The 20,946-nt window shown below is 44.2% G+C and overlaps 1 protein-coding gene across 1 annotated transcript; it reads right to left on the minus strand.

The window, feature by feature from the left end:
* Positions 1 to 216: 216 nt before the first annotated feature.
* On the minus strand, positions 217 to 20,679 carry GABRQ (gamma-aminobutyric acid type A receptor subunit theta). The gene is made up of 9 exons (XM_059678452.1): positions 20,416 to 20,679; positions 18,316 to 18,404; positions 12,028 to 12,095; positions 9,550 to 9,770; positions 7,558 to 7,640; positions 6,896 to 7,033; positions 6,169 to 6,321; positions 4,651 to 4,890; positions 217 to 3,914 (listed from the first exon to the last, which is right to left on the minus strand). The coding sequence occupies exons 1-9, from the start codon at positions 20,562 to 20,564 to the stop codon at positions 3,109 to 3,111; spliced, it is 1,947 nt and encodes a 648-aa protein (XP_059534435.1). The 5' UTR covers positions 20,565 to 20,679; the 3' UTR covers positions 217 to 3,108.
* Between the last annotated feature and the right edge of the window lie 267 nt (positions 20,680 to 20,946).

Raw genomic sequence — 20,946 nt, forward strand, 5'->3', positions numbered from 1 at the left:
CTAGTATGACCTCACCCTAAATGAACTGCTTGCCTCCTATAGGGCTCAAAGGCCCTCCAGGATCTTGGAAACCCAAATCCAAACCAACCAACCAACCAACGTTTAAGTCTTCCTGTAGCCATGGTGGGAGCTTCATATGTGGGGTCATTGCTACCTCTCTGTGAGGGGTGTCCAAAAAAAAAGAAGCAATCTTAGACTTTCCAGGGGCAACTTTTTTGTTTTTAATCTGTCTTACAAGATTGTGTGTGTGTGTGTGCGCGCGTGTGCGTGCGCGCATAAAAGTGCAAACACATGTGATTGTGTTTGTGACATATGTGCAGCTGTGTGCTTGTGTATGTATTTTTGTGTACTAGTATATGTATATACTGCTGAGGGTGAGTGCCCAACATGTGTATCATGTATGTGTGACTCTGTAGATCTCTGTGGGTGTGTATGTGTAGGAGGCTATATTTATATGCTGCATCTATAGAAAAGAAGAGGAGAGGTGATAAAATGGGTTGATCCTGGCAGGCAGTCCCTGGGACCTATTGTACTTCTCTTCTTGGTCAGCCTTCTCACCTTTCTAATTATCTCTTTCCCTGGAGGGGGTGGAAAGCGGGATTTCCAAATCCAAGGCTGAAGTTCAACAACAACCATCCCGGGGTAGCTACTAAAGCACTGCTGCCCCTGAATGGACTCACCACTACAGTCCATGCCTGCAGCCATCTCCCAGGTACCTTTGGTTCTCTGCATCCAGCTGTTAGCATCCAATTCCCTGGGTCATTTCCTCATATCACAAACCTGCCTGGGGTTGCCTCCAAGGTCAGGCTTACAAGGTGGTTGAAATAAAGGGATGAGTTATCAAGGCTATATACAACCATCTCTATAGTTCTTTAGTTCTTTATATCATATTTCTGTTCTCAATGCATCTTTAAGGCATTCCGAACACGTCCTTCCAGGACAAAGCAAAATGCTCTGCATTCCCAACTTATCCCACGATTGAGCAATTCCTACCTCAAGGCACTAAATTATCACGTCCTAAGACTTTAGGACTACATTCACTTCTATCTAGGAGATAGCACAAGTGGGTGGAGGGAGAAGAAGAGAAGCCACTCCCTGAAACAGGAATTGGAAAGAAGCAGTTAATCAGCCTGGCCAAAAAGATACCTTCCCCTTCATGTGGGAACAGGCCAAGGGAATTCTGTTGGTTCTAGAAGAGCCACCAACAAGAAATACATATGTTTTCAGGTGTATTTCCTTTCACACCCATTCATATCAGATAAATAAGCATAAGTATGCACACGTGCACTTAGGCCTACACTCAGAACATACCCATGTGTGTACACACAAGCACACACATACATAAATCACAAGTTTACACACTCTTTCATAAGGGTGCATACACACATATATGGATCCACACATTGTTATATATACATTCTTATGCACACCAATAGAGATTTACACTGATATACATACAGCTATACAGCTTCTCAAATAGTTGTATGTGCACACAGAACTACCTTGATGCGCGCGCGCGCGCGCACACACACACACACACACACACACACACCCTGGTATACACAGAAACAAACACAGAAACACAGTTAAAATGGGAGGTGACTGAGGGATTGCAGGGAGGCTGCCTAGGAAGGAAGGAGGACCATATGCTGAGTGCTTTGCAAATCTTGTTCCTCCATGGCCTCAATCAATGAGTTGGAGTTGTTTGGCACATTGGAGCACAAACTAATTTCTACTTCCCTTAGAAGCCCCAGTGAGTGGGCAGTGCCCATATTCCATATGTTCACACTGGTCACTGGCGGCTTCCTGCAGAAATGCTCCACTTACCATAGAATGAGGTCTGGTGCCTAGCAGAACCTGATGGAGCACCCCCTTTTGTAAAGTGAAGGGGAGAAACAGGGAGTGCCTCAATTGAGAGAGTTAAGTGGACAAGAAGGAAGAGCAAGTGGTGTGGCTTTACCACTTACTGGCTGCATGTTCTCAAGCTCCATTTTTCCCCCTTGGAACATTGGGACAATGTGCTTTGCCTTCTCTAGCTCACAGGGCTCCTGTGAGGGTCTGACGAAATGATGGTTCTGTGAGCTCAGTGACACTACACTGGACAAATAGAAAGGATTAGTATAGAGATTCACAACAGTTGTTCATATGCTATTCTAGATCAGATGGTGAAGTAGCAGGTCAGAACTTTTCTAACTCTAATCTTCATTCACCACGTATTTGTTCTATGACTAGTGTTCAAATCAGCATCTGACCTAGACACATGTACTAAGTCCCTATTGTCAAGCATTCTGGAGCAGAAATATAGACAAGAGAAATATAGACAAAGATGCCAGTTCAATTTGGTTAATCTCCAACTTGACATTACTTAGCACCTCACAGCTCCTGCTGGAAAAATGCTCTCTCACCTGACATTTCACTCAGCACCCCTATCTACCCACCTACATTCCACTCCCAATCTTGTGCTACAACAACACACTCAAAATAAAACAGAAAAATCGTGCAAAAAAGGCACTTTCAAAAGTCCTCAGTTTTCCTAGAGCCAGTCTACTGCACTTCCAAGCCATAGATAGCCCTTTCCCTGTGCATCCTAGCCCAACTAAGCTTGACTTTCTCCCATAAAACCCTAAGCAACAGGTGAGCAAGGACCATAATCACTAGGAGGGGGGGGAAACGCATAAGTAAAAAAGTAATGAAAAAGAAAATTCAACACTTTAGGGGGACAGAAAAGTCCCCAGAAATGTTTTTGCACAGGGTTCAGCTCCTTCCTCTGTCCCTCAAGCTGGCTTCTCTCTGTCCTCTAAACATTTCCAGGGGCTTTTCTGTACTTATTAGATATTAAAAATATTTGAAAAGGTGGCAGTCTTTCAGTAGAAAAGAAAAATCAATTAGCTCTTGACCTCTAACTCTTTCTCAATCCCTTTCCTTCCAGCCAGAACACGTTATTACCAACTACTCACCACCTCATGTTTATAAAGAGAAAGGTAGAACTGATTTGACTGTCCAAATAACCAAAATTAAATTAACAAAGGAAAGAAGGCAAAACGGAACCAAAATAAACTGTGAAAGGAGCACAGCACAGTGTCCCTGCTACTCTGGGGCACTATGGGACTAAAAGCCATGGTATGGCCAGTAAATAATGTTGAACACCACAAAGGCAAGAGGGAAGAGGATCCGGCACCACTTATCAATCTTAGGAATGTAGTCAGGGTCAAAGATCTCAGAACAAAACCTTTCCCTGCAGGAGTGCCCAGGGCTTGGGGGGCAACTATCATCAGATTCTGAACTACTGTCCTCATCTTCATCAAATCCCATGAAATTGTCATCATTATGGCTCCAGGTAGTGTCAGCATCACTCTGTAGTTGGTTCTCAAGGTCAAGGTAGTCTTGTTCAACGTTGATGTCACCAGGCAAGTGAAGGAACTCCTCACGGCATCTATGCATGTTATCAGGCTCACAGCTTGCTTCTTGCTTGCACCCCTGGCCATGGATGAGCAGATGCTTTCTATTGGGGCCAGAGCCATGGTTGTCATCCAAGCTGTAGCTCTCTTCAGGGTCTTCTGGGTCACAGAAGGTCTCAGCATGGCAATGGGCCTCACCAGGATTGTAGATTTTGGTAGGAATAACACTGCCATCAGTCTCAAAACCATTAAAGCGAGTGTCACAGCTGTGCAGTGCCTGCTCTGAGGTGGAGGAGAGATCATTCAAGCTTTCTTCAGTGGCCAGCCAAGACTGGAGCGAGAGCGAAGACAGTGAGCTGAGGCTTTCTGAGGTGGCCAGTGGGACCCGCTCTGAGATGAAGGTCAAAGAGTCGAGGTTTTCTGGGCTTGCTGAGTGGGCCTGCACTGGTCTAGAGAGAGGAGAGCCACTTTTGTCTTTGATGTCAAACTGGTCATCTTTTGAGGAAATAGTGGATAGACTCATAAAGTCAGCAGATTCACATCCTACATGAATAACCACTTTCGGGGAGGGAGGAGCACTTGTGATTGTTTCGACTGACAGAATCTCCTCTTCCTGGCTTCTCTGGCACACACGGGGCTGAGGAACAGGACCAAGAGGCTGTTAGCATGTAAGGGAAGTCCCTGGTGGCTGCCAAATCTGTGTAACTCTGAGGCAGCTGCTCCCTCTGGAGTGCTGTGTGGTGAACAGAGGCAAGGCCTCCTCAGGCAGTTAAGATTTGGCTCCCTGTAAAGGAGGGAGTGGTGCTAAACATTAATGTACCACCAGTAGCAAAAGCCTCAGCATGGCTTTGGGAGTCAGAAAAGCAAAGGAAGGAAGGGTAGACCAGTTCTCTGTTGTCTGTTTTTTTTTTTTTTCCCCCTTTCGACCTCCTTATGCTCCCTTTTGCTCTGGCTCCATCACTTGCCCTTGGAAGCATGCTAAGTGGACTAGATTTGAAGACCAAAGGTCTGGGGAAATCTAGCTCTGCCACTTACAAGCCTTGGAACAATGACAACCTATAGAGGAGTGATAATAAATTTTTCTACTTCTTTGTTATCTGGTGTGTGTGTGTGTGTGTGTGTGTGTGTGTGTGTGTGTGTGTTTTAAAGGAATTACTAAGAAATGTGAAAGGGTCAAGTGCTAAGCTTAGGCTAAAGAGGTACTCAGGAAAAGCTGATTATCAGCCAAAATGTCAAACCTGCAGCTCTGGTTCCTCCTGGTAGCGATAGTGATCCATGATTTTTCGGGCTCTGCTGCGTTGCCTATGACGGCGCCGAGTTCCTACTCGGCTGTAGAAAAGATAGTTGATGTAGACATATTCCAGCAAGGACAGGAACACGAAGAAGAAGCATACAACCATATAGATGTCAATGGCCTTGATACAAGAAAATTCAGGGAGTTTTTCCCGCAGGTGTGAATTGATGGTGTTCAGGATGAACATTGAAGTCAGACCTATAAACAACATGGCATAGGTGGCTGAAGTTCTTGGCAAGCCATTGGGCTCATAGTACAGGAAGGGAGCAAAGACAATTTCTGGGGTGGGGAGGGTTCTCAGCAAAAAAAGGCCTTCAGCTCTCTAAGTGTGGGGCCTTTCCTTTTTTTCCCCCTCCCCATCTTTACACTGAGCCTGTGCTTCAATAGTTCAGTGACTTCTCATTGCTTTTAGGATCAAGTAAAAATTCTCTAGCTATGATTTTACAGTGATTTACATCTCCAGTCCCATTTTACCCTATAATGGCCCTTACCCTTTGGCTTCTAGTCCATATTATTTCTTTTAGCTCCTCAATACTAAATGAGATCACATCCCTAGAAGGTTTTGTGAGCCCTAAAATATTACAGAAATATAAAGTTTTAGTATAGTATATGTTCCTAAAGAAGGAATCTAAGGAGTCTGCCTCAAAGATGGTAAAGGAGAAACCAGACCTAGATCTAAGACACACTGCTTTCTTTGTGGTGAGGCCAGATATACTTAGGAGTTGATTTCTTAGGCCCCTCCTTGATACTGCTAAAAAAGCTTTGATGCTCCCCATTGCTTAGCCATGAAATTCCAACTGCTTAAACTACATTTTAAGGTCTTTTCAAGTCAAACCAATCTTTCTTTCTGCTACTCTTCCCCAGCTGCTGCCCAAAGTACTTTATGATTTAGCTCCCTTTTAGGGCCCCTGTGCTTTTAATCAATTTATTTCCTCTTTTAGGGAATGGCAAGTCTTGTGTCTCTGCCTCCTACAAGTCTTGAAATCCCAGTTCATGCAATAGTTTCTTGGGGCAGTTTTAGCTAAAAACAAAACAAGGAAACAAACAAACAAAAAACTGGGTCATTTCCTCCTGTGGATTCCAGTGTCATCTGTCTTGGTCTTCCACTAGGTACTCATTGAGGGCAGCTCCTTTAAAAGTCCTCTGCTGCTTAGTAGGGCATTTTGATATGTTGTTTAATCAATGTTTGTTGTATTGCATTTCTGATCTGCATTTAGGACTTGTCCATTCATTTATATATCCAGAAAATAATGAATTCTGGTACTTTGGGCCCAACACATGAAGATCCCAGCCCTTATTTTTTTCACACCTGTTGGTCTCTCTGCTGGAGATTGGCTGAGTACCTGTACAAATGCTTGCTGGGTAGGACCTATCTTGTTTCCTTGCCCTTGCAGTCACACACTGTTCCTATACTTTTCCCTTACTCTCAACTTTTTTCCTCTCTGGGATTTGGGAGAGAGGGAGGGAAAGACCTACCGATTGTCACCCTGGCTACAGAAGATTCATAGTTCATCCAAAACGTTGCCCAAGAAGCAATAGTGGTGATGATAGTAGGCCAATAGACCTGCACAAGGTAGTTGATAATTTTCCTCTGGATCAGGAATCTCAGTATTAGTCGCACATAGGAACCTGGCAAGAAGACATACTGTTATCAGGGTGGCAGGTCCAAGGGGATTTTCAGGGTTAAGTATAGGATGGAGGAAGGGAAATCAATGGGAAGTTCAATTTCTAATACTACAGCCTAGGTGGTCTGCTGAGCAGACCACATTTGCTGCCTTAAGGACAGTGACAATGGCATGTGTCTGTATGGCATAGCAAATCTGCTTTCTTCTTCTTCCTTTCTCCCTTCCTCCATGTCAACTGAAATTTAAAAATTGGAGAGACATGACATGTTTTAAAGCTGCAAACAGATGGAGGGTGAGGGACTGGCCCTGAGAGGAGGCCTGCTTTTATCAACACAAGCATGAATCCTTTACACCTGTGGGGTGTTAAACTTGGCCAAGTGCTTCCACACCCATTTCCTTATTTGCAGAGAGTAAGCCACAGGGACTTTAAGAAGGGTGTTTTTGGAAGGTTCCAGAATCAGAAAAAAAATAGCAAAGGAGGCCATGCAGAGTGTAGAGGTCCAAGGCAGAGGTTCCCAGAAGTTTACCAGGGTACCAAAGAGACAAGAGACAGGAGACAAGGAAGTAGTTAGACCCACCTGTGTAGAAAATCTCCTCTTTTCTAGTTATTATCTTTCCCAGGAGGTTAAATTGAGGAATCTGTAGCTTTTCAGTCCCCTGGATGGCATTCTCATCACCTTCCCAGTATAACATGATGTCTTCAACCGTGTAACCATCTGGGAAACAGAGAGTAACAGAGTTATCCAATCTCAGAAAGCAGGGATAGGCAGATTTCACACCAGTACAGTCTGTGGAATCAAAGGATGGTTGATACCTGCACTTCGGGGGTTCCTTTGTGTTTTGCTGAGTCTGAGAATTTGGGGAGGGGGGCACTTGGAAAGGGAACTCTCAGTTTGGAGGTGTATTGTTGTTGTTGTTGTTGTTTAGCCAGGAAGGAAAGCACAGCAAAGAAATGTGTTCCTATCCACTAGCTTGTGCATAATTTCCCAATAGCAGGGTAAAATTTTCTCATGGAGCTATTTACACCCTAAAGTCCACCTTCTCCCAGATGCCATGTCTGTCTATCTATCTATCTATCTATCTATCTATCTATCTATCTATCTATCTATCTAGGAGAACAGAGACAGGGAGGGAGGGAGTAGGGGAGATGTGCCATTCCTGTTACTATCAAGTCTGTCTTTAGTTTCCCAATGGCCACAAACATAGGTAGGGAAGAAGGGTCCATGAGAGATAGACATACAGCTCTCCACTTCCAGCTTGCAAATCTGCTTGTCCAAAGGGTATTTCTGAAGATTCATAGAACAAGCTGCTGTGGTGGTGAGTCTGCAAAGGAAAAGCAAAAGGAAAAGAAAAGTGAGTCTAGCCCAGGCAAGCAGCCACTCCTGAGAACATTGCAACGTTGGGGAAGGAGAGGTATCCCAAGGACTGACCTGTCCAACACCTTCCTGTACTTCCTACACTAGAGCTGAACCCTCCCTCCCTCTCTACTTTTTTTCCTTCCTCCCTCCCTCCCTCCCTCCCTACTTTTTTCCTCCCTCCCTCCCTCCCTCCCTCCCTCCCTCCCTCCCTCCTTTCCTTCCTTCCTTCCTTCCTTCCTTCCTTCCTTCCTTCCTTCCTTCCTTCCTTCCTTCCTTCCTAAAGGTAAGATGACTTACAATTATGTAAGGAGGAGAGAGGGACATTGTATGTGACAAAGGAACCAAAATATCTGGCTGGACTTGAATGAATAATACATGTGTGGCATGTCAGGATACCTCGGGGTGTCCAAAGAAGAAGGGCCCTTGAAGAAACTGAATGCAGAGACAGAAAAAAGGACTTTCTTGCTGAAGAAACAGCAAGATTGCCAAAAGTAAACTGCTGCACTGAAGTAGCTAAAGCTCCACATCTGCTGTGCAGTGCTCACATGAAGTCCTCAGGTATGGATGTAAACAGTGGCCCAGACCCATCTTTGGCCATGGAAGCTGTTCCCACCCCACAGTGCTCTCATCTTTGTGTATCAGACTTTGAGGGTACTGTGAACTAGCAAAATGTCAGTGGATATAAATGGGTAGGAGGGATAAGGTGGGCCATGAAGTGTTGGGCAGAGACTTCAAGTAGCCTTGTGTTGGGTCCATGAGAGGAATCTGAGGAGGAATCTTGAAGAAGCTAGGGAAATGGGAGAAGTGACCAGTGCAAACAGGATAGTTTTAAAAGCTCTCTGTCATCTGAGCTTGGGAGCTCTGCTCCAGCCCTTATTCTACCATTCCCAGCAGCTAACCCCAGCTTAGTAGTCCCTTTCAACTTTTGAAATGATGTCCATTTTTCACAGTGGGTAGGTTGTGTGTGTGTGTGTGTGTGTGTGTGTGTGTGTGTGTGTGTGTCTCCCTTCTGTGAATCCTCCATGCAGCATTAATCAGCTGAGGTCCCTTTTAAATGAAACAAGTGTGATCAGTGTCTTGTTCCATGCAAGCTTTGTTATTCTCTGACTCCAGCACCTTGTTCCATGGGACAGTGGATAGGCAAATAAGAGGGAAACAAGATACAGAACAGGAGTATCCTAGAGAAAGAGAGACCCAGAGATAGAGCTGAATCCTGACAGCTACCTCTTGGGGAAATTTTCTGAGCTAAATTTCTCTCTTATGCCTAAGTGATGGTTTGTAAGAGATGACACTGTGAGGAGAACATTGGTGGCTGTCTGCAATGCTATATATGGACCAATGAGGAGTTCTAGCATGCACACATTTTGTGCGTGCAGAGCCACAGACTATACACACATACTGCATACCTCTGGGTCTCTACATGATACAAATATGACCAATGGCACACCTCGGGCCCCCTCCCTTACTGCATGGACTTCAGAATTTATATGACTCCCTCCCTCACTGCATGGGAGAGAAATGACACAAAGATAAATAACAGAATTCTATAATGCTAAAGCATTGATTTTCCAGTTGAAAGAATCAAGGAGGATTTATTGACAAAGAAGGCATTTCAGTTAGCAACTGAATGATGACCAAGATTTGGACTCATGGAAAGGGCCACCCTAGACAAAATCAACAGCAGAAGCCAAGGTGTGGAGACAGGACAGCTAAGGATGTCTGTGGAAAATTGGGTAGGATGAGTGAGGGGGCAGTGCAAGATAGATTTGAAGAGCAATGGGATCCTCCATGTGTTCCTTAGAGTGCATTCATGGGATACTCAGTGGGAATTATGAAGCCTGCCAGGAGGCTCCCCTGACCTCTGGGAAACTCACCGGATGCCATAATGCACTGTTCCATCTGGGTGAAGCTGAAACATACGATTTTCCACAGTCATGTCATGCACGAAGGTATCCTTGCTATTTAGAAAGTAGCAGTCGGGGAGCCACAACTTGTCAGCCATCCGATAGTCCAGAGTCAAGTTTAAGTTGGTCTCACAGTATGCTAGACGTGGGTCTTTCCAGGTTTGATGAAAAAACATCGTGACCTTACAGTCCTGGGGAAAGAAATCTCAATTGTGAGCAAGGTTGTCCAACTTCTCATTCTCAGAGTGTGTGTGTATGTATGCAGGTGTAAGAAATCTATACTAATAAAAGCCTAGGTGGTCCTCACACCCTCACGCGACGGCCTCACGTCATCACAAAATGGCCACCACAAGATGGCTATCACAAGATGGATGGCAGGGAAGGGCAGTTGGGGGTGAACAGTCCAGCAGGGGAGGGCAGTTGGGGGTGAACATGTCAGCAGGGGAGGGCAGTTGGGGGTGAACAGGCCTGCAGGGGAGGGAAGTTGGGTGCTACCAGGCTGGCAGGGAAGGGCAGTTGGGAGCGATTGGGTCAGCAGGGGAGGGCAGTTGGGGGCAATCAGGCTGGCAGGGGAGGGCAGTTGCAGGAGATCAGGCCAGCAGGGGAGCAGTTATGGGTTATCAGGCAGGCAGGCAGGTGAGTGTTTAGGAGCCAGTGGTCCTGGATTGTGAGAGGGATGTCCAACTGCTGGATAGGGCCCCTAAACCGACAGTTAGACATCCCCTGAGGGGTCCCAGATTGCAGAGAGTGCAGGCCAGGTCGAGGGACAACTCCCTTTCCCACCCCACAAAAATTTTGTGCACCAGAACTCTAGTTCTATTAATAAAAGCCTATGTGGTCATCACGCACTCATGCTGTGAAGCCCTCATGCCACAATGAGCAGTCACCAGGAGGCTGCATGCACAGTGGGTGCACACAGGTGGGCAGGGGCTTTGATGCTGCATGCACAGCATGGAGGTGGGTCCTGTGGCTCCATGCAGTGAGGCTTGGGGTCCCACAGCTCCATGCGGCACGGAGGCAGGACTCCCGGCTCTGGCTTACTTCTTTGGGGCAATCCATTGAGGAGCCCCGGATGGGTGGGCAGGGCCTACCTCTTTGGGGTGATCGATCACGGGGCTACCGCATTGTGAGAGGGCACAGGCCAGGCTAAGGGACTCCCCCCACACTCTGAATGTATGAATCTTATGCACTGGGCCTCTAGTACATTATAACTATTGATGACTAATGAAACATATGTAAGAATGTTAAATGTTAAGAATAATAAAATTAACTCTGGGGAATTAAAATCTAGGTTAAGAAATAGAACATTATCAATAATTTTCAAGTTTCAATGTATCCCTTTCAGAATATATTTCCTACACCTCCCAGCAGTAACCATTTAAATCTTAGATTTAAATGACAAGAATTCCCTTGTTTTATGTTGAAGTTTTTTTTTTTTTTTAAATCTATGTATGTGCTTCTAGGAAACATATTGCTTAGCTGGGCCTATTTGAAGATTTTTTTCCCAAATGGAATCAAACTGTATGATTTCATAATATTCTTATTTCACTCAAAATTATATTTGTGACATGCATTCAGGTTGCTGTGTATAATTAAAATTTGCTCACTTGCATTGCTTACATATTGGATAATATTTCTTTACATGAATATACTATGTATATTATTGTGTGAACACACCATTCATGCCAAAATCACAATGAAATAAGAATTATAAAGTGAAAGTTCTACGTCACACCCCCTCTTAGAACAGATGGGAGTTTCTAATGCTCCTGCCTTGCCAACATTGGTATTGTCTGACTTTTGACTTTTGTAAATCTGGTAGATAAGTAATAGGGTCTCACTGTCGTCTTATTTTTCATTTCACTGATTAATAATAAATTCAAGCATCTTTTCATATTTTTATTTGCTACTTAGTTTTCTTCACAGAAGTAAAGTTCCTGTTCAAATTTTCTGATCTTTTTTTTTGTTCTTAGTATTCTTTTTATTAGTCCACATGAATTATTTATATTTTTGTATCAGTCCTTTTTGCTGCAAATATCTTAGTCCATTCTACTTTATCCTTTCATACTTGTTAAACTGGTTTTGTTTGTTTTGCAAAACAAAAGTTTCAAAAGTTTTGGCTAAACATAATTTTTATATAGTTGAAGTTACCAGTATTTATTTTTATGGTTTGTGTTTTCTGTGTCTTTTTTTTATTAAGTCCTTATCTACCATAAAGGTGTAAAGACAGTATCCTATATTATCTTTTAGAAACTTCATAAACCTTTTAGGTCTAGAATCTATATGGATTTATTTTTTTTTTTATTCCAAGTGGTTGTAGTTTCCAAAACCCATTGTTTCTCCATATGAGCTATGTTGCCTGTCAGAATAACTGGAGTTGGCTTATGACTTTGCCCATTGTCCCATGTACTTTGTCCCCAGTTTTACGGCTGGAGCTGGCATACTTACCATAGTTATTTCTGAGATGTGTTCAATATTGGAGACATACATAGATATTCCCACAGGCACAGGGTCACCTGCAATGCAGGAAAATAATATTACATGTAGGGTAAGATAAAGGGTAAGAGTCTGAATTCAGGAGCCAGACTGCCTGGTTTTGAACCTCATTTTGACACTTACTAGCTGTGTGACCTTGAACAAGTTACTTAACCTCTCTGAGCCTTTATTTCCTCATGGGTAAAATGAAGATCATTTAAGCACTGGTTTCATAGTTAATGCAGACCAAGAACTTAGAGCAGGGCCTGGCCCCTGATACACTAAAAAGGAAGAAATTAGGGCAAAATAAAGAGAAAATAAGGTGATAAGCACTCTTCTTTTAAATGTTTTCCTGATAAAAACTAAGGCACAATAAACGCAAAACCAAGAGCTAAGATATTTGGTGTGTATGATATTTGTATGAGTGCATGTGGGTGTGTCCATGTGTGAGGGAAGGTGTGTCTTTGTGTGAATGAATGTGTGAGATGTGCACGAGTTTATGTGAGCATACTCACAGGGATGAGTAAATATGTGAGTGTGTTCATGTGCAGGTGAATGTGTCATTGTGTACTTAAGTATATGTGAGCATGTCTGTGTGTGAGAGAATGCATGAGCATGATTGTGAGCTTCAGTATGTGGTCTGAGAGTAAATGTGAGCACATATACATGTATATAGCCATGTTGTATGAGAGTGAATCTATTAGTGGGTTCATGTGAAAATGAATATTTGTGTGTGAATGAGTGAATATGTGACTATGTGTGAGTGTTATGTGAGTTTGTTAACATGTAAAGAAATGTGTGAGCATAGGTGTATTTGGGAACATATCTGTGTTTGTGAATGTGTGTATATGAGTATATCCATGTGCATGAGTGAATCTGTGTGTATTCATATGTGTGAATGCATGAACATATCTGTGTTTGCATACATGGTATGCGATTAAATATGTAAGTACATGCAATCATGTAGGCATGTTGGTGTGTGGAAGTGAATGTATGAATGTGTTCATGTGCAAGTGAATACATGAGCATCTTTGCATTTGTGAGTTTGTCTGTACATGAATGAATTTGTATTTTCATGTATGTGAGCATCTTTGTATGTGAGTGACTGTGACCATGTACATGTGTGAATAAATGTGGGCATGTTTACATGTATGAATATTTCAATATTATTTAAATGTTTTTGAGGGAGTGAATGTGTGAGCATATTTATAAATATGAGTATACTCATGTGAGTGTATTAATGTGGATGTGTGAGTGAAGGTATGCGAGCCAATGAATGTAAGAGCAAATTTCTGAGTGAATGAATGTGTGACCATTTAATTGCATTTAATTGAGTGTACTGTGTGGGAGTGAATATGAGGTTGTCTCTGTGAGATTGTTCACATATTAGTATATTTGTCAGCATGTCCATGTGTGAGTGAATACATGGTCATGTTTGTGTGTATAAAGTTGTCTTTACATGAGTGTATGTGGGTATGTTTGTGTGTTGAGTCAATATGTCTGTTTACATGCATGAGTATGTTCATGTGTGAGTCTGTGTTAGCATGTTAAGTGCATATAGGAGGGAATGTATAAATGTGTGCTTTTATGAATATTTTTGCATGAGTGACTCCATATGTGTGTGAGTGAATATTTGGGGATGTAAGTGAACTTATGAGTGTGTGATTGTATGTGTCTGTGTGAGTGAGCATGTTCATTGTGTGAATATGTGAATATTTGTGTGTATTACCTTGTTCATATGCAAGAAATAACTGTAATAAGTTATCACACTTATATATTCACATTCATCATATATATGTGTACGTAAGCATATTTATGTACTTGAGTGAATGTGTGAGCATGTCTGTGAGTGTAATTGAGTATGAGTCTACGTGAGTGTGGTTGTGTGCGAGTAAATGTGTGGCCATGCTGATGTGCAAGTGAGGTTCATGAGCAAATTCATGTGAGTTAGTATATCACTGTGCAGGTATGAGTGAATTGTGAGCATGTCAATATGTGCATTTGTGCATGCTGATGTCTATATGTATTAATGAGTGAGCATGTTTTTGTGTGAGGATATTAGTGTGAGTTGATAAATATGTGGACATGTTTGTGTGTGTGAATGAGTGTGCTCATGTGTAAGTGAATACAAGAGTCTGTTTGTGTGTTAATGTGGGAGTATGTGTATGTGAGTGAATGCATAATTTCATGTGTGTGAATGTTTAAGTATGTATGTGAATGAATTTGTGAGTGTGATTGTGGATGTGAGCATGTTTGTGTGTGGATGTTTAGCTATGTTCATGTGTATATGTGAATGTCTGAGCATGTGCATGTGAGTGTATGTCAGTGTGTATATATGTATGAGTAAATTCATCAGTGTATTGGAGAGTGTTTGTGTATGTTAATATGGTGTGTGTGTATGTGTGTGTGTGTGTGTGTGTGTGTGATTGAATGTGTGAGTGTGTTTCTGCCTCCTGGCTTTCTTTTTCAGACCTAGTTCTGAGTGCTGCCCATTTAAATGTGATCAGGAATGTGAAAATATATACTAAACTATAAGGTATTGTAGAAAAATGCATTTTTATTGTTTCCTCATTGGCTCAAAGCTGCCTTCACCAAGCCCCACAGCTAAGGCATTATTCTATGTAGTACATCACACTGCTGCTATGGAAACATGTATGCCACCTGCAATTCAGCCCATTGGTTTCATTGCAGGCTGACTACCCAGAAGCTGAGTTGCTAAGTGGGAAATGTGTTATTCCTACCTCAATTCTTCAAAATGCAAAGTGCTACTGGGATTCAGCCTATGAATGGCAGCTGAGAAGTAAATGGGCCTCTGTGTGAGGTCATAGCCCAGACTCTAGCATTCAGGTTTATTGTGAATAATCCCCAGAAAAGTGCTCTGTAGTGACAGGGGTTTCTAGAAATGAAGTTCTTTATTACAGTCTTCCAGGTTCCCCGCATTCCTTCAGAGGATGGACGCTGTGTTAGGCAAGTATCAAGCCCCAGAGAGGCCAGGCAGTCAACCCCTCACCACCTCACGGCACTGTCAGACTTCTTATCCTAGACCAGTGATGGTGAACCTATGACACGCATATCAGAGGTGACACGCGAACTCATTTTTTTGGTTGATTTTTCTTTGTTAAATGGCATTTAAATATATAAAATATCAAAAATATAAATCTTTGTTTTACTATGGTTGCAAATATCAAAAAATTTCTATATGTGACATGGCACCAGAGTTAAGTTAGGGTTTTTCAAAATGCTGACATGCCGAGCTCAAAAGGTTCGCCATCTATGTCCTAGACCAGGGGTGGGCAAACTTTTTGACTCGAGGGCCACAATGGGTTCTTAAACTGGACCGGAGGGCCGGAACAAAAGCATGGATGGAGTGTTTGTATGAACTAATATAAATTCAAAGTAAACATCATTACATAAAAGGGTACGGTCTTTTTTTTTTTTTTTTTAGTTTTATTCATTTCAAACTGGCCGGATCCAGCCCGCGGGCCGTAGTTTGCCCACGGCTGTCCTAGACCATTCAGTGCTACTCAAGCAACCCTATCTCCTGTAGAGCATACCCATGTCCAAGGGCTCCCAGTTAAGGGGGCAAGTGGGAACTGAAATACAGTCACCAAGCCATGAGTCCTGGCTCAGGGATATAGCCTGGAGAAAAGGGACCTCAGACCTATTTATATTTTATCCACCTAGAGGAGACACCTTATGTGCTAGCAGTGGTCAAGATGAGCTAAGGTATCCCACATCCCTAAAAGCATACGAAAGGGGAAATAAGAAGCTTCCAGATAAGGTGTCTAAGTGCTCTCTCTGGGGTGATGGCCTCAGGCTCATATCCCATTGCTGTCCCGCCTGATGGGCTCAGGAAGGCAGGAAAAGTGGGAGGGGGTTACCACCAATTCCCTCCCTCTGGGAAACTGTGTTGTCTCACCTCTTCTTCCTCCCTAGAATCCATCAGAATACCAGAGGAAGACAAATAAATAAAGGAATGATGACAATGTCCCATTCATTCCTTCACTCCACACCTATGTCATGCTAGGTGCTGGGCTAGACAAAGTCATCAGGGGTCTGCCTTTGGCAAACACTGTGAAGTCCACTTCTCTTGCCCAGAAGGAAGCAGCTTTGTTAACTTTCCCAGGCTCCTCCTCATCCACTTCATCCTCTTCCTCTTCTTCTCAAAGATATAATAAGGCTCCCATTTGAACCTGACCCAGTTAGGTGTGACTTCTGCATTCGGGTTGTGTATGTGTGTGCCTGGGTGGGAGGGGTCTTGAAACTCTACTTCACTTCAGACACAAAGGGGAATCTGACTCTGTCTAGTGGGAGACTTTACAGAGTCCTGGTTCCCTCAACCTTGAATCCCCTAGCTCATATATCCCATTGATTGCTTCCCCTCACAATACAACAGCCCCAGACTTAAAGCCTATAGTGTCTCCTTCTGTCTAAATGTTAGAAGGTCCAGTGTTCTTCCAGCCCTCCTCCATTCATCTACTGTTTGGCCAAATAAGAAACTCATCTTTTCTCATATGCCCCAGTCTGCATGTTCATAAAGCGTATGAGGAGTTTGTCAAGATGCTAGGCATCAGGTGTAAACAAATGCAAATTAGCTCAAAATATGGCTATATTGTGAATCAGCCACATCTGACAATCCCCAGAGGTTAGTCCTTGCCCTGCTCCTTACTCCTAGCCCTGGGTGCCTACAGAGATGGCATCTTGAAACATTTCTGTATACTGAAATGGATGTTGGTTGGCCTTTACTGAGAAACAAGAGAATGAGGAAAAAAGAAAACATAGTAGCTACTCCCTTGACACCCACCCACTGGTGCTTGGTGCAACTGATCAAAAATCAGTGTTATGAAATGGGATGCTGGCTGTGCCCTGACACCTGAATTTCTATATTGAAAAGAGCTTGCCTTCTGCCCTCTCCACTCCTGCTTCCCAGTCCCAGTGCACACTCACCTTGAATCCTGGGGCTGCACATTCTGCCCTCATGGAAGGAGCATACAGCAAAGGGGACACCAGTGAAATGTCCCACCTCCAAGCTTAGCCCAGGGTGACCACCTTGGTTTTCAATGTGCCTCCCCAGGTAAATCACAGCCTTCCACCCCTCTCTCCAAAAAGGTCTATGACAAAGGAAATTCCCCACAGTTGTAAGCCCTTTAGGGTGGAGGCATTGCATATTCAGACGACCTTTCTCTATTCATATGTACAAATGTTAACCATTAGCATTCATTAACACTTTAGAATAGGGGGCCTACTACCACCTGCAGGAAGTGGAATGCTTTCTCTGACTTAGCCATTCACTCTTTTTTTTTTTTTTTGCTTCTTTTCTGTTCCTTTGAGCAGAAATGTGACTAATCTCTATTTAATGCACAGTTCCTTTTGTTTGTCCTTGGTCTAGGTTTTCTGGGTGTCCCTTAGGCTAGAGGATGCTACTCCTGTTCTGAGGGTTCCTTGTCCCTTATAAATTCTGACCCAGGCCATTTGACTTTTCCAAGTGTATGTGTGGTTGGCGGGGGGGGGGGGGGGGGGTGTATGTAGAGATATAAGGAGAAACTGATGTATTGGCTTCCTGGAGGTTTAAGCATCAGTTTATTTGTCATTTCTCACCTCTGTGCTTGAGTCTGAGTGATAAAGTACAGAGTTTGGATTTTATTTGTCAGTTAAATAAAACCATCAAAAGTTCCTGAGGTGATCAGGCTGAATTTATAAAGATCATGCTGCCTGGAGTGTGTTGAATAAAATCAGCTTGGTGGGAACTAAAGGTTTAGGGAGTAGACAGAGGACCGGTGAGTAGGTGATGTAGACAACACAGAGGAGACCATGCCTTTAATTTTGAACTAACTGAATAGGGTGAGTGTCCAGGGTGCCCAAAATGTATATTGAAGTAGAAGAACATGTTACGCTCCACAGATGGGACAGAAAATTCTAGCCTGAGAAGCATGACACTTGTTTTGTTTGGCATACCCATTTCTGGGGTTAGCACTATCCCAGCCACACCAGGAAGTGCTCTTCAGGCTTTTTCTGTATAATTGTAAAAGAGTATGGAGGTAAAGAAGAGGGCTTCTTGCAGAGAAGTGTGGAAAATACCAGGGGTAGAGCAAAAGGCCTGGAGGTTGGAGGCCGGATGCTGTTCACTGCAGATCTCTGAAGGGGAGAGGCAGAAGTATGGAGTCAGGGGAGTGCCACTGATCAGCTTATTGAGTAGGGGTAGCTTGTTGTATCTCAGCTCTGTTCCAGGTAACATGACTCTAGTGTCTGGATGTATCTTACCTCCAAAATGTGGTCTCAGACGGGCATCATATCCTGACAGCACCCTGTCCAAAATCTTGTGAACCACAGCTTCATTTGCACAATTTTTGCTAAAACAGAGAAGTCATCAGTAAATGACACATTGCTTCTCAGAGAACAAACACCAAAGAGCACGCCAGGTGTCAGCTTGCCAAGGCCTTCCCTTCTCCTGCACACACACAGACATGTACAGTCATACATGTATGTGTCTCTCCCTGCTCCCCTCCCTCTCTACAGTGAGTCAGCCAGAAGTGCAGCAGTGACGCACTTTCCTCCTCCCCCTCCAAAGCTTTTATCCAGAGGATGGGGCACACAGATTGGATCCTGGTTACTAGGGAGGTTTAGGGGTGGAAAGGGGGAAGGCTACAGGGGATGTGGAGAGGGGACGGAGGGGACAGGTGGGAACCCTCAGATAAATGCATTGCTTCAATCCCCTAAGAAACCTCACCTTACCATCAGCCTGAATACAGCTTTCTGGGTTGGTGGGAATCTTTACAGGGACACCTAATTGCCTCAGGAAAGTCATTTTCTACCCTTAGTGCCCTCCTGAGCTGAGCCAACCAGTTTACATTTTCCAGCGCAGTCACATTGCCTCTACCTGGGCTAGGGCTGGGCATTTTGTTGTCACGTCTATGTGAACCTTTTTGTACACCTGTTTTAAACACTTGGCATATGGCATATGACAGAGAGAGCCTGGCTTATGTAGCAAAGATTTATGGCCCTCACCCAATCAAAACATTTCAGATTCTTGAGGCTCAAGGCTGTCCTAAAACAACAACTTGTATTCTGGGAGCAGGCATCTCTCTGGCTAATTATGTGCTTCCAGCCTAGATGTGTCTTGGGTGAGTATATATAAGTAGACCCAGCTCAGCCCCGCAGAGCCGATCTTTCCAGAAATCTCTGATGTGCTCACCCAATTCATCTAGATCTTCAGTGGGTCTCTTTCTCCCAAAAGGGGCTTGTGAATTAGGACAGGCCCTGGCTATCACTATGGCTTTTAGAATCTTTGACGCAATGACCAGGGAATGTCGACCCCTGTGCATTTCAGTGTGTGTGTGTGTGTGTGTGTGTGTGTGTGTGTTGGATTGAGGTTGAGACCATTGCAGAGCTGTCTGCTGGAACCTTGTTCAACTACCCACCCACCCCCCTTTTTTGATGACATGCTCATTTCTGGTTTGCCATTAAAATTATTTCCAATCATCTTTAATGACAAAATTTCATTATACATCATTCCAAAGTGTGCACATAAATTACTCCTAAATTACAGTAATGCATTCCCACCTGTTTAGGACTGCATATTACCCATATGCCAGCACTCAGGTTCCCTGGCCAATGCAAATACACATTTCTGTGTGATCTACACATAAAGATTGACTGTTTAACATCTCTTCGGATATTTGCAGACTCAAACAAACTTAAAATCAAACACAGAAAAAAAAACACCTGAATCTTCAAATGTTTTCACAGGAGTACGTACAAAAGTGTACCCCTCTTAGACCACCTGGTTATACGGTTATACAGCCACCGATCGCACTGTGCGCCTGTGAAATTGAGTCATTAATTTCTATCTGCGGCATCAGAAAAGGTCCTCACCGCTCAACATGCACATGCAAGAACACACACGCATGCGCCTCAGGGAACAGACTAAAATGCGCACTCAAACAGGTGTCTCTACTGCGTATGCTTTGAGACTTGCCCATCACCCTGTACCACCACCTCCATTCCAATCCCACAGATGCCAAAATACATGACTGGGGAAAACTGCCCACGGTCTTAGTTCCTGGGGATGGCTGGCAGACCCTGGGGTGAGGGCATCCTCTCCCCACCCCCGGGGCTGCAATTTGGGCATACAGGGTTCTGTCAGGTGCCACAGTAACAGGTGGGTTCCAGCACAGGACTTTTTTTCAACAGGTCCCCTCCACTCCCACCCAATTTCCCTCAGAGGACCCGCAGTCAGGGCCTGAGTGCCAGGACTCCCTGACCCTGGGTCTAAGCCTCCCCCAACTCACTCTGTCCAAGTGGCATGAGGTTGCTCGCCCTGCTCTGTGGCTGCCCTGCCCGCCCTGGTGGCAACTGGCTTACCAATTGAAGACGTTCTGGACGACTTCAGGCATGGTCGAGGAGAGCTCGATGTAGAATTCCGGGAGGGAAGTGGTGTTGTTGCCCTCTGAGAGCCATGTCCTGATGAGTAGCAGGAGCACAGCGGCTCGCAGCATCCCTCTGATGCCCATGGCCGCAGCGCTCTGGGGGCCCGAGAGCGCTTAAGAGAGCCCACTGCCACTGGGACAGGGACGGGGTGGGGACAGTGCAGCGCTGGAGGGTGCTCAGGGATCTCTAGGAGACAGTAACTAATGTAAGTAAAGCAGATAGGGCGAGAGGAGCAGCCCCCGCAGCTCTGCGGCACGCATCACCTCTTGGATGCTCCTGGCAGCTGTGATGGTGCGCTCCTGCAGCCGCTTCAGGCTGTGACTGGGCACCCAGCTGGAAGCTCGATGGCTCCACCCACTCCTACCACGGCAGCACCCGCTGAACCAATCCTGCACATACCAGTTGCCGCACAAAAAGGCGGGAGCTCTTGTCTCCACCTAGAATCTGCGCGCTACTGGGTATCTC

Source organism: Myotis daubentonii, chromosome X, assembly GCF_963259705.1.
Source record: "Myotis daubentonii chromosome X, mMyoDau2.1, whole genome shotgun sequence".
In the NCBI taxonomy this organism is placed as follows: domain Eukaryota; kingdom Metazoa; phylum Chordata; class Mammalia; order Chiroptera; family Vespertilionidae; genus Myotis; species Myotis daubentonii.

What these genes read in the sequence shown, in the direction of transcription:
- GABRQ (XM_059678452.1), bottom strand. Translation starts at nt 20,564, where the DNA reads ATGGGCATCAGAGGGATGCTGCGAGCCGCTGTGCTCCTGCTACTCATC. An exon ending in ACATCTCAGAAATAACTATG is followed by an intron (nt 9,771 to 12,027) that starts GTAAGTATGCCA and finishes TTCTTTCCCCAG; the next exon opens with GACTGTAAGGTCACGATGTT. An exon ending in TGTAGCCAGGGTGACAATCG is followed by an intron (nt 4,891 to 6,168) that starts GTAGGTCTTTCC and finishes TGTTGTTTATAG; the next exon opens with GTCTGACTTCAATGTTCATC.